The 15,110-nt window shown below is 44.4% G+C and overlaps 1 protein-coding gene across 1 annotated transcript in view; it reads right to left on the bottom strand.

The window, feature by feature from the left end:
* Window positions 1–30: 30 nt before the first annotated feature.
* The window catches only part of akap9 (A kinase (PRKA) anchor protein 9), a 64,688-nt gene continuing 49,608 nt past the window's right edge, over window positions 31–15,110 (bottom strand). The window contains 26 exon segments of the mRNA XM_029442772.1: window positions 31–564; window positions 947–1,077; window positions 1,796–1,940; window positions 2,032–2,126; window positions 2,263–2,495; window positions 2,615–2,743; window positions 2,745–2,819; window positions 2,943–3,137; window positions 3,355–3,460; window positions 5,265–5,779; window positions 5,923–6,267; window positions 6,708–6,858; window positions 6,965–7,169; window positions 7,287–7,392; window positions 8,098–8,265; window positions 8,417–8,605; window positions 8,913–9,034; window positions 9,554–9,611; window positions 10,127–10,969; window positions 11,072–11,116; window positions 11,449–11,589; window positions 11,678–11,722; window positions 11,806–11,946; window positions 12,675–13,691; window positions 14,131–14,217; window positions 14,780–14,932. Of these exon segments, the coding sequence (XP_029298632.1) occupies window positions 521–564; window positions 947–1,077; window positions 1,796–1,940; window positions 2,032–2,126; window positions 2,263–2,495; window positions 2,615–2,743; window positions 2,745–2,819; window positions 2,943–3,137; window positions 3,355–3,460; window positions 5,265–5,779; window positions 5,923–6,267; window positions 6,708–6,858; window positions 6,965–7,169; window positions 7,287–7,392; window positions 8,098–8,265; window positions 8,417–8,605; window positions 8,913–9,034; window positions 9,554–9,611; window positions 10,127–10,969; window positions 11,072–11,116; window positions 11,449–11,589; window positions 11,678–11,722; window positions 11,806–11,946; window positions 12,675–13,691; window positions 14,131–14,217; window positions 14,780–14,932 (5,484 nt within the window). The 3' untranslated portion in view covers window positions 31–520.

Raw genomic sequence — 15,110 nt, 5'->3', positions numbered from 1 at the left:
GTGGACAACAAGAAATGAAAAATACTCAACTCTTTCAAATAATGTAGTCATCTTTATTTCAGTTTTTGACAAAATACCCAGAAAATTCAAAGCTCCTACGCTTTACAAAAATACGTTCTCTACAAATGTCCTCTGTAGTCCGTCTGGCCTAAACAAAACAGTGTAGTATAGAATATCCAGTAGCAGCCTCCTTAATGATAAACCCAAACATTCTTTACGTAACGCTCCACCCATACAACACAAACATATAAATTAATCACAAGGTCTTAAATTAGCATTAGACAAATATACATGATTTAAGGTCATCCACAACAAAGAGGCAGATTCAATTACAAACATAGCTGTTTTTCAAGTGCTGGCGACAAAAAGCCTGAATACAACATGTCGTACACTAATAAAAAAAAGTGTTTTGGTCCACATGGAAAGATACAGTTCACACCAGAATGATAGAAAAACAGCAGAGCGCTCAGCACGAGAAAAGGCAACTGAGTTTCTTCAAGCCAAAGTAACTTGACAGTGTTTATCTTCTCAAGCCAAAGTGCAATTGAGCATATGAAGAAGCACCTGCGGAGAAAATAAAAGTTAGTTAAATTGACAGATACTTTATAGAGTTTAACAACGCAACAACTGGATGACAAAGCAACATTTAAATCCTTTAAAGGTTCAATGTGTAGTTCAGTTTTAGGGCAAACTGGCTCCATATTATCTAAATTCATCAAAACAACTATAGTATATTAACCTGTTTATACTTAGTTGAAGAAGTTTGTTAAATTATTTCTATCCCGAGTATATTATAGTGTATTATTTATATTGTGCATCGTATTCTATCTGTATGCGTCTCTCTCTTCTCGTGTTGATATATTTACTGTGTATTTTTCTGTGTAAGTCAGTCTGTCAGTTCATTAGACCAGCTAAAGATTAGAGAGCTAAATATCACCCGTGTTACCTGATGTCACACTCCCCAGCCTCCTCTGCAGCGCCTCCAGTCTGGAGATGTAGTCAGTAAGCGCTCGGTCGGGGTCGTAGCTCTGCAGGTGTGAACAGGAAAGTGCTCCAGGGTCTCCCGCCATGGGAAACCTACACAACACAGACGCAGCAGACATCAGTAACAGAACGGACACAATCTGTCACTATGAACAGGTCGAAATTCTGCTTTGGGTTAGCCTTCAATTTAAAGAATTTAAAAAGGTAGTTTTTTCTTGATTTGAATTTTGTTAACTTAAAAAGGACCAGGATGTAGGATTGAGCGACAGCTAGTGGTGAGGTTGCAGATTGCAACCGACAGAATACCCCTCCACTCATCCCTCCCTTTACCCCTTTGAGACTACGATAACGTAAAAAAACGTAGTCACGTCGTGGTATCTTTCAGAACCTTCACCTCGCTCAGACACCATTTTACCATAACACACTCTAGGAGCAAACTAATTTATACTATGGCTGGCGTTACCGCAGTTTCACAAGTGTGTCGGAATACTACGGTGGCCTTAAGGTGGTGGTAAATTAAAAAAGTGAAAGGACCCTCTCTGAGGTCAGTGATTGGTTTGTCAATTCTGGGCTTCTGTAAAAATATGGTGGTGCAACATAACATTTTATTTTTATTACATTATTATTTTAAAGAAATTAAAATGTTGTTGGTCGGAGAAAGCAAGAAATCTGGGCTGATATCTCTTTATGAACATTATCTTTTTGCATTTTATAGACAAATCTAAATTCTAACAACAAAACCACAACAATCATTGTTAGTTTAATTGATAATAACAATAACTGTTAGTTGCAGCCCCATTTGATGTTGCACCTGTGCTGTGTGGAGGAGACAGCCGATCTGGGCGATTCACGTCCACTCCGCCCCCTGCCGCTGGAGACTCCTCCTCCACTTCCTCTTTCTCTGTACATCTCCACGCTGCCCGGGTGAAGATACGGCGAGTCTCTCACCTCTGTACCTGAGAATAGGAATACAAATGTATTGAGCATCACTTCTAAATGAAACTCTCTAACATGTAGGAGCCAAAAAACCTGATATATTTTGGTTACCTAATATCTGTCCTGATCCGCTCTTGTTGACGCTGCAGAACGTTATAGAGTTGACCCCCGTCGCCTTGTGCCATCGCTTCACGAGGAAACGCATCCTGAGCAGAAAATGTGTAGGTTTTATTTTTATAAAATAAAAGTTGTAGAGCATAAACTGTATATCTGTTGTTAACATGAGTATGTTTTTAATTGGATATCACTGGACAAAACAAACACTCTGCTCAGGCTGCCTACCTGGACAGGGCGATAGAGACTCGGACGGCAGAGCGGAAGCGCATCAGCCCCCGGCGGCGCTGGCTGAGGGACTCCAGGCTGGGGAGTGCCGGCCGGCCGCCCATCCTGGAGAGGAGCAACAGCGTGGCTTCCTCACACTCCTGGAAGCCCCCCAGCAGTAACAGCAGATACTTCTTCTGGTAGATCAGCGCTTTGCGGAAGCTTTCTGACCTCAAGTACTTCCCGTACATCCTCTGGAGACAAAGTAAGAAGTAACGATTACACAGAAAGTTCTTGTTTGACCTACTATAATGAATGAACTACAAACTCTATTACTATTAATTACTGTTAGTTATCAGACATTTTAGCTGACCTTTAGTGCAGCATTTTCAGCCTCAGGTCCAGTTATCTCTCGCAGGGTGTTGCTCCTGATCTCCCCCCGGAGTCGGGCCACCTGGGCCTGAGCCAGAAGTAAAGCTTTCTCCAGGCGGACCTTCTCTCTCAGTCCAAGACTCCCGCTCCTGGGAAAGCATCATACCTGCCGAATCAGACTTCGAAACTCCTCTCCTGCTGCTGAACTGCAGGACGAAATGAAACAATGGAATTGAGTCAGACTTCTGTATTGAATGACAACAGATAAAGACAAATAATAATATCAGTTTCGTCATCTCCATCAGTAGTGTTTCCGGTCATGTACTCACACTGTCGTCTGGTCCCAGTCCAGCCTGCCGGTAGCGTCGGAGCTCTTCTTCCAAGCGGAGCGTGTGGTTCCTCAGATCGTTCTTCTCTTCGGTCAGACGGCTGACGAAACCTGTCAGCTCGGCGTTCTGCCTCAGCAGCCGCTCTGTCAGGGTGTTGGAGGAGCTGGAAGAGCCTCCTGCCAGCAGGGACGCACTCTGCTGGGACCCACACAAGACGTTTGGAAAAATAAACAAATAGTTGATCTCATCAGCAAAGTGAAAATTCTTCCTTTTGACCAAAACGTGTCCACGAGTAGGTGAAGTAAACTGTTCCTTGATTAAGTTTTGGCAACAATTTGGTCTTCCATATTTTGCTTCTGTATATCATCTATTAAAACTGAATTCATATTAAATACAAATTTAAGTTACTGACCTCTGGGATGGAGGGCAGACCTTGGGATTGCTGCAGCATAGTGATGACCTCGTCAACATTGGACTGCACCCAGGATAACTCTTCACTGTCGACCTCTGCAGTCAGTCTGCACACAACATGTAACACATGACAGACAATGAGTTAATTTCCATATGGCTATATTAGACCTGCATATGATGGCACTTTTATGGATTCTGTTACAGGTTAAGTGTTACTTCTATAAAGATGCTTTTATAATATGATATTATATAATTTTTATTAATGTTAAACCTGCAATAACAGAATTTTGACAGGTTGAAGCGTTTTGAACCTCTTCCTTCATTTAGTTGTGTGATCTTTTGTTGATATAAAAACATTAATTATAGCAGGATAAATAGGAGAGCAATCCATCCACTCTTCTCCGGGCCATATCCTCCAGCTCCGACTGGGGGATCCCGAGGCGTTCCCAGGCCAGTGAGGAGATATAATCTCTCCACCGAGTCCTGGGTCTTCCCCGGGGTCTCCTCCCAGCTGGACGTGCCTGGAACACCTCCCTATGGAGGCGCCCAGGTGGCATCCTTACTAGATGCCCGAACCACCTCAACTGGCTTCCTTTCAACGCAAAGGAGCAGCGGCTCTACTCCGAGTCTCTCACGGATGGCTGAGCTTCTCACCCTATCTCTAAGGGAGACGCCAGCCACCCGTCTGAGAAAATCCATTACGGTCGCTTGTACCCGTGATCTCGTTCTTTCGGTCATGACCCAGCCTTCATGACCATAGGTGAGGGTAGGAACGAAGATCGACTGGTAGATTGAGAGCTTTGCCTTCTGGCTCAGCTCTCTTTTCATCACAACGGTGCGGTAAAGCGAATGCAGTACCGCCCCCGCTGCTCCGAATCTCCGACCAATCTCTTGCTCCATCGTCCCCTCACTCGCGAACAAGACCCCGAGGTACTTGAACTCCTTCACTTGGGGTAAGGACTCATTCCCTATCCGGAGTAGGCAATCCACCGGTTTCCTGCTGAGAGCCATGACCTCAGATTTTGAGTTGTTGATCCTCATCCCAACCGCGTCACACTCTGCTGCGAACCGATCCAGTGACTGTTGAAGGTCACAGACCGATGATGCCATAAGGAACACATCATCTGCAAAGAGCAGGTGATGAGATCCTCAGGCCACCGAACTGCAACCCCTCTCCTCCACGACTACGCCTCGATATCCTGTCCATGAAAATCACGAACAGGATTGGTGATAAAGCGCAGCCCTGGCGGAGGCCAACATTCACTGGGAACAAGTCCGACTTACTGCCGAGTATCCGGACACAACTCTCGCTTTGGGCGTACAGGGATTGGATGGCCCTCAGAAGTGACCCCCTCATCCCATACTCCCGCAGCACCTCCCACAGTATCACCCGGGGGACCCGGTCATACGCCTTCTCCAGATCCACAAAACACATGTAGACCGGATGGGCGTACTCCCAGGCCCCCTCCAGGATCCTTGCGAGAGTGAAGAGTTGGTACGTTGTTCCACGACCAGGACGGAATCCGCATTATTCCTCTTCAATCAGAGGTTCGAACTACCGGCCGAACCCTCCTTTCCAGTACCTTGGAGTAGACTTTACCAGGGAGGCTGAGAAGTGTGAAACCCCTGTAGTTGGCACACACTCTCTGGTCCCCCTTTTTAAATAGGGGAACCACCACCCCGGTCTGCCACCCCCTAGGCAATCCAGCCAATTTAAAAAGCCAGCTTTGACCACTGTAGGTCTTTATCAGGACTAATTGATGATTTCGGCACTACAATAAAGGCTTTTTATTTTTGATTGCCTTCCCTTATATCCTATTTTCCCATTTTTTCCCCCAAGAGCACCAGACACATCCTTCCTCTACGGTTGAGTATACAGATCAACTAGTCATCTCTTTTCCCTTTGATTACCTGCCAGTAGTCTTGTTCGACATGCCGCGGATCTTGGATGAAACGAGGTGGAGTTTGCTGAGGATCTTGTCAACTGTGCGCCAAGGACCGTGGTGTGGTCCGCTGGAGTGACCTGATGGAGGAGCCTCCAGGTGAGGAGAAGTGGTGGAGCTCGCTGACGGAACATTTCCACTCTTCTGCTGGAACACCCAGTCTTTGGTGCGGTCGGTGGACTCGCTGTGGCCATCAGCCTGCACAGGTCCGCTCCTCTCACTCCGTCCTCTCTGCTCTCCTAACTGGTTCAACCTCTCCTCCAGTTTTTCCTTCTCTTCTTCTAGACTCTTCCTCCTCTCCATCTCTCTCTCCAGCTGCTCCTGGGCTTCAGACATTTGTACTTCTAGCCTCTCCAGCTGGGCCTGAGCCTTCAGCAGCGCCTCCTGGTCTCTTCTTGACCTCTGACTCCCTAAAGTCAGCTCCTCCTCTTTACGTACCACCTCGAGCTTCTGGGCCTCCACCTGACTGAGGAGATGCACCACCTGGAGGAGAAAAATGAGGAAGAAATACAGACTTAAGATACACATATATTTACTGATGAGGACAGTTTTTTTTGATTAACAGATATTTACAAGACATTTGGATGATGTTTTTGTCCTTCGTCTTCAGAGCAAATTCATCCCACCTTTGCATGTTTGTCATCCAGCTCCCTCTGCAGTCTTTCCAGCAGACTCCCTTCCTCGTTGAGACCCCTCTTATTCTGCTCGTCCCGCTGCTCACTGGAGGGACCGCCAGCTGAGGACAAAACCGACCGCAGCTCCCGCTCCCTCCCGAGTGCCATGCTCATCTCCAGGGCCTTGGCTCGCTCCGTCTCCAGCTGGACCTGGAGCTCCTGGATGCGTCTTTGGAGGCTGAGACGCTCCTGTTCAGCCTGCTGAGAGAGCTGAGAGAAGGCCTGCCGCTCCTGTTCCATGGTCAGAGTCAGCTGAGCCACGCGGCTCTTCTGCTCCCCCAGAGTAAGCTGCAGGTCCTAAAAGGAAAATGGAAACACACTTTTAAAAAATGACTAATACAGTAACAAATACAAAAATCTTTCTGGAACTAAACTCAAAATCTGTAACTTTGTTAGAAGAGTTTCATCCTTCTCCACTGGAGGTCACTGGAGGTGATGCCACATCTCAGACTTGAGATTCACAATACTGTGGCTCCTCATAACTTTGAGAGCATTTGGGAACCCTAAGCTTTAACCTGCCACCTTCCTGAATGTAACTCCAAAATGTAACTCACATTTATTTATTATCTTTTTCTGTTTTGGGCCTTTACTTTGTGCAAATGCCTGTTTGTTAATATGTCTGCATGTGTTTTTCTTTTTCTTTGTTATTTTCCAAAAAAAAACAATAAAATGTTGGCATATGTTAAAAAACTAAAAAACCTTCAAGATACAAAAGGCACTCGTCTAAAGACTCTTACCTCCAGTTCCTCTCGTTTACTGTCCTCGTTCCTCCCAGTCCGACACCTCTCCTTCTCCGTGGCCCACTGGACATCTCTGCTTCTCTTCCTCTCCTCTGTCAGCTGGTCGTTCAGTGCTTCAACCTCTAAAGCCTTCTGCGACACCTCGGCCCTGTTGACAGAGATCATCTTTCAATTAATCCTTCACCAGATGATAAAAAGGTAAAAAAAAAGACTGTTACACAAAATGAATATGATTATCAAACATCCTGCCTAACCTGAGTGTGTCAAGCTCTTTGAGGTGTTTGTGCTGAGCCTTGAGCGTCGTCTCCATCTCCAGTTTAGTCTGGGACAGTTCACCCTTCAGCTCCTCCACCAGCAGCCCGTCGGCCTCCACTGCTCCGTCGCCGCCTCCTCCTCCTCCTCCCTCCCTCTGCTGCGTCACGCTACGGTCACCACCCAAAGAGACGGCAGGCTGGGCACCTGGAGGACGACAATCAGAAAACCTTAATATCAGGGCGTACGTAAAAACACATTACAGTAGTAGGTAAAAAAGAACATCACCAGTGAGAGTATTTTTATTTTTTTTAACTGTTTCACCTTGATGAAGTTGCTCTAGCTGACCACGGAGCTGATGAATCTCAGAGATGAGACTGGACCTGTCCGCAGTGTGGAGAGAACCCAGCGCCTCTCTGTGATGGGCGTCCTGGATCAGGATCACAATATAACATTTGATTACTGACCAGCAGAAATGATCAAAAGGGAAAGGAAGATAAAAGAAGGTTGTTTCTGTCCAGAAGATTTTGTCTTCTGTTGGGTAAAAGCCAATGAATCAATCACTGATGTGTTCAAAAGCAACGACAGGACGTTGTCGATCACACTTCTCAAAGACTCACGTGTGATGCAAACCGTTGTATGCTTTTATTATAAAATAAAATAAAAACTTGTCAGTGTCAGTAGAAGTGAAGGGAGTTTCCTCTAAACCCCTATACTTTGGAATAGTTGACTTCCTTATTTTATAAAACTCAACTGAAGTTTGCAAAATGTATTTTGTTTCTATGCTGCTTGTACGACATTTAATGCTTTTAACTTTTGTTTTGAACAATGTTGTATAAAAATAATCTTACTGACTTGCTCTTAGAGATAATAGAAGAAGGAACTGACTGGTTTGACACACTATACTTTCTAATAAATGCTATTGCATCAATACCAGTACTGAATTTGAACAATAATGAATAAATGAAGAGCATTTATTCAGATCTTTAAATAACTACTGTCAAATGTCTCGTTTCTCCAGCTAGAGTAAATTTAAAATGGTCTTTACCCTCTTTATGTGTACAACAATGAAGACTACAGAGTTTTCTTAAGTGAGTGAATTCAGTGCCAGATTACAGATTCAGTTGTTTCGGACCTGTTCAGCCAATCTGCGCTCCAGCTGATTGAGGTGGATGATGGCGTCGCTGGTGTCCAGCAGGTCCAACTGGCTGTAGAGGGCGCTCTTCAGCATGCTGCGCTCCCTCATAAACACCTGCCGCACTGCATCCAGCAGCTCTGCACGCCAGTCCGCACCGCCTGACGTCTGCAGCGAGTCAGAGACACACAGATGAAGACAAAAGCACTAATACGGTGCAAGATGAAATATAAATATTTGACATTTAAATCTTGCTGTTTTTGAACTGTGATGTTTATGACAAACACTAAGCAGTGTTTTGTGAAGACTCCTCCGCTACCTGTGTTTCTCTGTGCGTCTGCATCTGGGTGATGAGGCCTTTGAGAGACTCCACAGTCGCCAGCAAGGCGTCTCTTTCCTTCACCCAGCCTGGGACGTTGAACTGGCTGCCCGGCTCGCCTTCAGTGAGAGGGAGCTCTGACAGAGAGAGCACCTGCATGCCCTCCTGGTGCACCTCCCGGAGCAACGTCTAAATACACAAACACCACACAGAAATTGGATTTACCATCATTCTTCTGTGTAATTCAGCAAAAGAATTGGAAAGAAAGCCCTTCAGAGCTGTATCGGAAGTAATGTTTACACATACAGTAAGTCCCTACGTTCTTCCTGCACCTCACAAATAACTTAAAACATTACATCTCAACTCATTTTAATACCGTCATTAAGACCAGGAAAATACTGTATTTTTGTGTATAGCAACATTTTCATCATCATATAAATTAATAATTCAGAGTAATATTGAAGTATTATCATATATTGTTGAGTTGAGGAAGTACCTTGATCCGGTCAGGCATTGGATCATCAGTCTCTCTCCTGGCGCCCTCTGGAGTCGTCCTAAACTCCTGCTGTAAGCTCGGGAAGTCAAATCCAGTCCGCTGGCTGTAGTCTGAGCTGCTGTCTGCAAATGATAAACATTTTCTTGAAACAAAAACATACTGAAATATCAGAACACATTTATATGTAATAAAAAGGATAGGTTCAGTATTACAATAAGATACTGAGGTGGAAATAGGTCTTGGTGGTTGTAAATAAACAGCTTCCCCTGCTCTGGCATGGCAATGCTGCAGCTTCACAGCATGACGATTGTTATTAATGCTGAACAAGATGTGTGAAATGAACACAAGCAGCCATGACAAACTATTTAAAGCATTGTGACACAGTGAGGCAGGAATAAGAATAGCGGAGCAGATGACTCTCTCAGGACACTCAAGTTATTTCAGTAAATTGTTTATTCAAGCAAAACCTGAAAACACATAAATGATGCAGAACAAACATTTATTCCGTTTTCCCTTAGTTATAAGTCAGTGGAAATGAGGTGATTACAATATTGGAAAAATAATAATATTTGAAGCAATAACGTAAAAAGAGGAGTAGCCCCTTGGCGTGATTGTGCTGTGATTAATGTGTTGTTTCTTACCACTTGTGTAGCCATCTTTGAACAGCGATGTTGGACGGTCTTGTCTTGACGAAGGGGCCTAGAAAACATTAAACATGATTCAGATCCTTCTATTACTGCATTAGTTCAAATGATAATACAACACATACAAACAAGTACATGAGTATGCAACAACTTCAAAACATTGAACTACTATACGCGTCATTATAAAGCCGACAGAGCTGAAACAATTCATTGATTAGTCGTTCGACAGAAAGTTAAATGGCAGTTTACTTTAAAGTAATTATTTAATTTAAATGAATGTCTGTTAAGTCACTATACATCGCTAAATGAGACAACACACTGGTGATCGATACTATGGTCCATGAAAGTATTGCTATATTTAAACATGTGCAGTATTAACAACTGGAAGTCTGTGGCGACATTCAAATGCTGCATTAAGTTACTGCGAATGCAAACCGAGCATCCCGACTGTTGCAGCTTCACATTAAAAGCATTTAACTGGCGAAACACGATTTGGATCTGGAACGCGTTTGTCGGTGAGCTTGACACTGACTGCTATCGTTCATCACAGGAGTTGTTTCCCGCCCTCACCTCTGTGGAGCGCAGCTTGTCGATGACCGTCTTGAGGGCTTTGCACTCGTCCTCCAGAGCCTGCGTGTCCCTACGAAGGCTCTCGCTCTCTGAAATATGCCGAGCCTCCATGTCCAGGATCTCTGCCGCGTGGAGCTCCTGCATCTGTACAATCTTCTCCTGGAACTCTCCGATCACCTCCTCCATCTCCTCTTTGGTTGCAGACTCGCCTTCCATGCCGAGGTCGGACATTTGCAGAGGTTCGGTCTGTGTGAACGAGTGCGTAATCGCCACACGTTGCTGCTCTGAGCTGCTGTTTAGCCGAGCGCTGTGCAATTTGTTGGAGGACTGCTGGCTGGAAGGGGCAGAGTTTTTCCTGGAGAGAGATGGTTTCTCTTTGGCATTGCTTCCCTTACCAGCCGGCTGTTTGCCTCCTTTCCTTTTAGGCTGGGTGGTGGAGGAGGAAGAAGCAGCGGAGACAGGTTGAGGAGACGGAGAGGGAGAAGGCGAAGGAGAAGAAGATGGAGGAGCAGAATCCGCTGTCTTCATCAAGGCTGCTCGTACCACCTGGAGCTCCTCTCTAAGCTTAGATATGGAAACTTCACGAACGTGGAGTTCGTTCTGTAGTTTCTCATTATGCTGCCTGTAGCTGTTGAGTTCTTCTTTGGTGGTATCAACATTCTTTCTAAGCCCCTGGAGCTCCTCTTTGAGAGTAGAAATGGAAACTTCACGAACTTGGAGTTCCTCCTGAAGTTTCTCATTATGCTGCCTGTAGCTGTTGAGTTCTTCTTTGGTGGAAGCCGCATTGTTTCTGACCTCCTGCAGAAGCTCCGTCATGTTGGCTCGCTCTTCATCCGCCTGTACCTTGAGGATGATTGGAAAATGGTCAAAAACTACAACATGCAGCCAGTTGTCATGAAAGAATGAATAAAAATAATTTATTTTAAGAGAAATATAAATACTTACTTCAAAAAGTTCTCCTTTAAGGTGAGCGATGGTCATTTCCCGCTCCTTCAAAAACACAGTTGTATGTAATTAAAATGCGTATCGTATGCGTATGTAACGACATATGATTAGTGAACTGAAATTTGACATCAGTATAGAAGAAACAAGAGGCGACACACTTTTTGTGAAATATGGTTAATTGCTCTCTGGTCAAGAATTGAGAGGATTGATCAGCTTGGCAGAAAGACTGGAAACAACTGCTAGCATGGCTTTGTCTGAAGGTAACTAAATCCACCATAGAAATGCATGTGTTTGTAGTACAGAGGTTTCTAGAGATGAATGGCACTGAACTCAGAACCCAAGATGATTGTAAAGATTTTAAATGTCTAGCTCTGTACCTGCAGCAGCTCCTGTAGCTTCTCTAAGCTCTCCCTGCAGCAGTTCAGCTCCTCTTTGGTGTCAGCTGCCTCACTTTTAGCCTCCTTCAACTCCTGTTGAAGCTCAGGCAACTTGGTCTCCTCACGGCCTCCAGATGATACCTAAAGTGAAAAAAGTTTAAATATTAGACAAGAAAAGTATTTTATAAAAAAAAAAGCAAACTGTGTATTATCACATTTTTGTTCCTACCTTTTGAAGTTGGTCCTGCAGTCTCTCTATTGTGATCATTTTGCCCTAGAGAGAAAAGCACATGATCGTCAATCTCATACATTAGAAACTCTCCTAAGTTGTATGAACACTAAGAGGAAGTCACATACTTGGAGCTCCTCCTGGAGTTTGCTGCAGCTCGCCTTGTAGCTGCCGAGCTGCTCTTTGGTGGCCGAGACCTCGTCTCTGACCTCCTGCAACTCTTGCAGACGCTCCGACACAGCAGCCGGCTGCTCAACAGCAGAGGACGCCTGATTAAAAAGATCAGAAAGATTGAAACTTATCAGAGCTGTGTCAGGCAGGGGACGACATTACACAGCCTGAGACTTGATTACAATGGCTTTCATGGGATTTTCACAGGTTAACAGTTAATAAAAAGGTCCAGTCAGAGATCATTCAAAAACAGAACTAGAGTATATGGGGTGCAGAGATTTAGGGTTTTTAGGCAAAAATACAAATATTTGGATAGATACAATCTTCTTATTCCTTCTTAGAAATGTTTAGTCCGATCTGGAACAAAAGTATATGGCCTAAATATCGTTCTCAGTTATATCTTCCTGTAAATGATACTAACATACCTACATTGGAACTTTAAAGGAGGTCTCGCTGTGCTCTTTAAGGGAATACTTTGACATTTTGGGAAATCCAATTATTGGCTTTCTTGCCGTGAGTTAATTGAGAGGTCTTCTCATGTCCATACAGTAAACATGAAGCTACAGCCAGCAGCTAGTTAGCTTAGTTTAGCACAAAGACTGGAAACAGCTAGCCTGGCTCTGTCCAAAAGGTAACAACATCCACCTACCAGCGCCTGTAAAGCTCATTAATATACATATGGTATCTAGTTTTATTTAATCTGTACAAAAATCTAATTGTAAAACAATTGTGGTTTTATGGGAAGTTGGGTTATGTGCCGGACTATTTCCTTGCCAGGCTCCAAATGTTAAACTACTCCTTCGTCACTTATTGGCCAAACTCTTACTGCCACAGCCGGTGATGTCTTCTGGTGTGTCTTGGTCTTCATCTGACTGAGCAGATCCATGAGCACGACCAGCCTCTTCTCGTACTCCAGCACTTCCTCCTCAGAACTGGAGAGCAGCTGCTTCTGGAGCTCCTGGTCTTTCTGCATCCCGCTGAGTCCCACCTCCAGCTCTCGAAGCCTCTGGGTCAGGTGGACCACCTTCCCTGTGGGAACTACTCTCGCTTGACTAATTCCACTGAAATCCATTTTGGGAATACCAAAGTCACCAAAGTCATAGACGTGTGGCTCCACATGTGACTCAGCATGTCTCAGCTCGTCCTGGTTTTCTTTGGATCCTTGCGACTGCTGTTGCAGTGTGGCCTGGTTGACGAGTGCTGGAGCCAGTTTCTCCCTCAGATTTTCCTCCAGATTAGAGACCCTCTGTTGGAGACCATCCGCATAGCTTTGTGTTTGCTCCACAAGGAGGCGGCCGCGGCTTAACTCACCGTCCTTTTCACTGACCAGGACCTCGAGCTCCTGGATGCGGAGGTCCAACTCCTCCAATCTGGATGTTGCACTCTGCTCTAAAGCTTGCACTTGGGCCTGCATGACCAGGAAGCCTGCAGTTTTCTCTCTGAGAGCTTCTTCAAGTTCACTCTCTGAGCTCTCCAGTTTTTCTGTTTCAGCTAAAGCTTCTGTGCTCTCTTTCAAGCGCAGGTATGTCGTGAACAGCTTATTGTGCTCCGTTTTGAGTGTATTGACCTCTTTGGTGGCCAGGTCCATTTTCTGCTTAATTTCATCATATTCCTCTTTACTTGGCCCCTGCATGGCGCTGTCCGGCTCAACCTGGCTGTCCTCGTCTTCCTCTGCAGCCTGCTTCTGCTCAATATTTGCCAGCTCCTGCTGAAGTCTGTCTATGACTGCATTCAGTTGGTCCAGCTCCTCCTCATTATTCTTCTTCAAGCGTTCTTGTTCGCTCCGCAGGCACTCCACCTGGGACTCCTGGTCTTTAATCAGATCATCCCTCTCATCAATTTCCTAAAGAGAAATATGCAGATATTATTCAACCATATAAATATCAGATTTGAGGAGTCCATAGCTATCCCGCTATTCGGATAAACCTCTGAGTCCTTGTTGCGCTTCGAGAGATTCTTTGGCCAAAAGTTATTGTAGTTTTCATTGCCACTTTTATAAAACAATTCTGAAATTGATCAGATTGTAAAAAAAAAAATGTAAAGACTCAGAGGTTTATTAAGCCACCTTATAAGAGCAAATGATCACCTCACAACAGACGATGGTGTGGAACTACTTACCGAGAGAAAACAAGCAAAAATAACCCAACGAAAAAAAGAAATGGAGCAAACAAAAATGAAAGCGAACACGAATGTAGAAAAACACACACACTGATGCACTAACACGGTGCTATGCGTATTCGAAATAGACTTTTATTCTATTTCGTATATGCATATTGCATTACCTGGTTATTAGAGGCTGTTTCCATGTGTTGGAGCTTAGTGATCTGTTCATTAAGAAGTGCTATTTCCCTGTCCTTCTCCTCCATCACCTTCAAAAGTCAGAGATTATACCGAATGGCTATTATTAAACACATCACGCAAAAGTCCACTCAGAGTCCGCCTCATGGTGAACTACTGAAAGTACACTGAGTCAAAGAAGAGTCCTGCATTGCAGAATAACAGGCAAAACAAAACCTAATAATAATAATAGCAACATAGTGTTTTTGCAGTTTGAGAGCAGAACTGTAATTGTTATATGGACATAACAGTGGTATATGCATTACATTAAAGAATTGTCCTGTTTACAAATGATGGAAGCAGTTTACAGTTGTGGGAAAACACCAAACCCTGTGTTGTATTGTACATTTAAAGTACAAGCTTATTTGGTAATGTCACATATACATCACACCGGTCAACTGTTTAAAAGTCCCCAGCAACCAGTGGTTTATAATTAGCTTTTTAGTACAAAGGTTTGTGAGTAGAAAACACAGGTTAATCATATAATAACTGAGAATACAAGTGAAAACTTTTTCTAATACAACATGTGTCCAGCATCTGTCTGATAATGACAGTTCACACACACAACCAGACTCAACTGCTTCGGCTCTTTACCTGGAGCATGCTGTCCCTCGTTTCTAAGTATTGCTGCTGGCTGCTGATCTCCTTCCTCTGGATCTCCAGCTGCATGTGAAGCTGCTGCACCTCCTCGCTCTTGTTCTCCAGCTCCTCTCTGAACTGCTCCAGCTGCTCTTCCAGGTTACAGATCTGAGGCGACGAGTAAACACGACAAGCACTTCAGAGGAGACACCACGACACGACAACTCAGATTGTCTCTGCTTTACTAGCAAGTTAATCATTTCTTTGTTATTCCCGCAATTAAACAAAGTATGCAGATATCACAGGATATTATAGTACTAATGGTTTTTCCCTGCAGGACAAAGAA

This window comes from Cottoperca gobio, chromosome 11 (genome assembly GCF_900634415.1).
Source record: "Cottoperca gobio chromosome 11, fCotGob3.1, whole genome shotgun sequence".
In the NCBI taxonomy this organism is placed as follows: Eukaryota; Metazoa; Chordata; class Actinopteri; order Perciformes; family Bovichtidae; genus Cottoperca; species Cottoperca gobio.
This window is presented reverse-complemented; position numbering and strand designations above follow the sequence as displayed.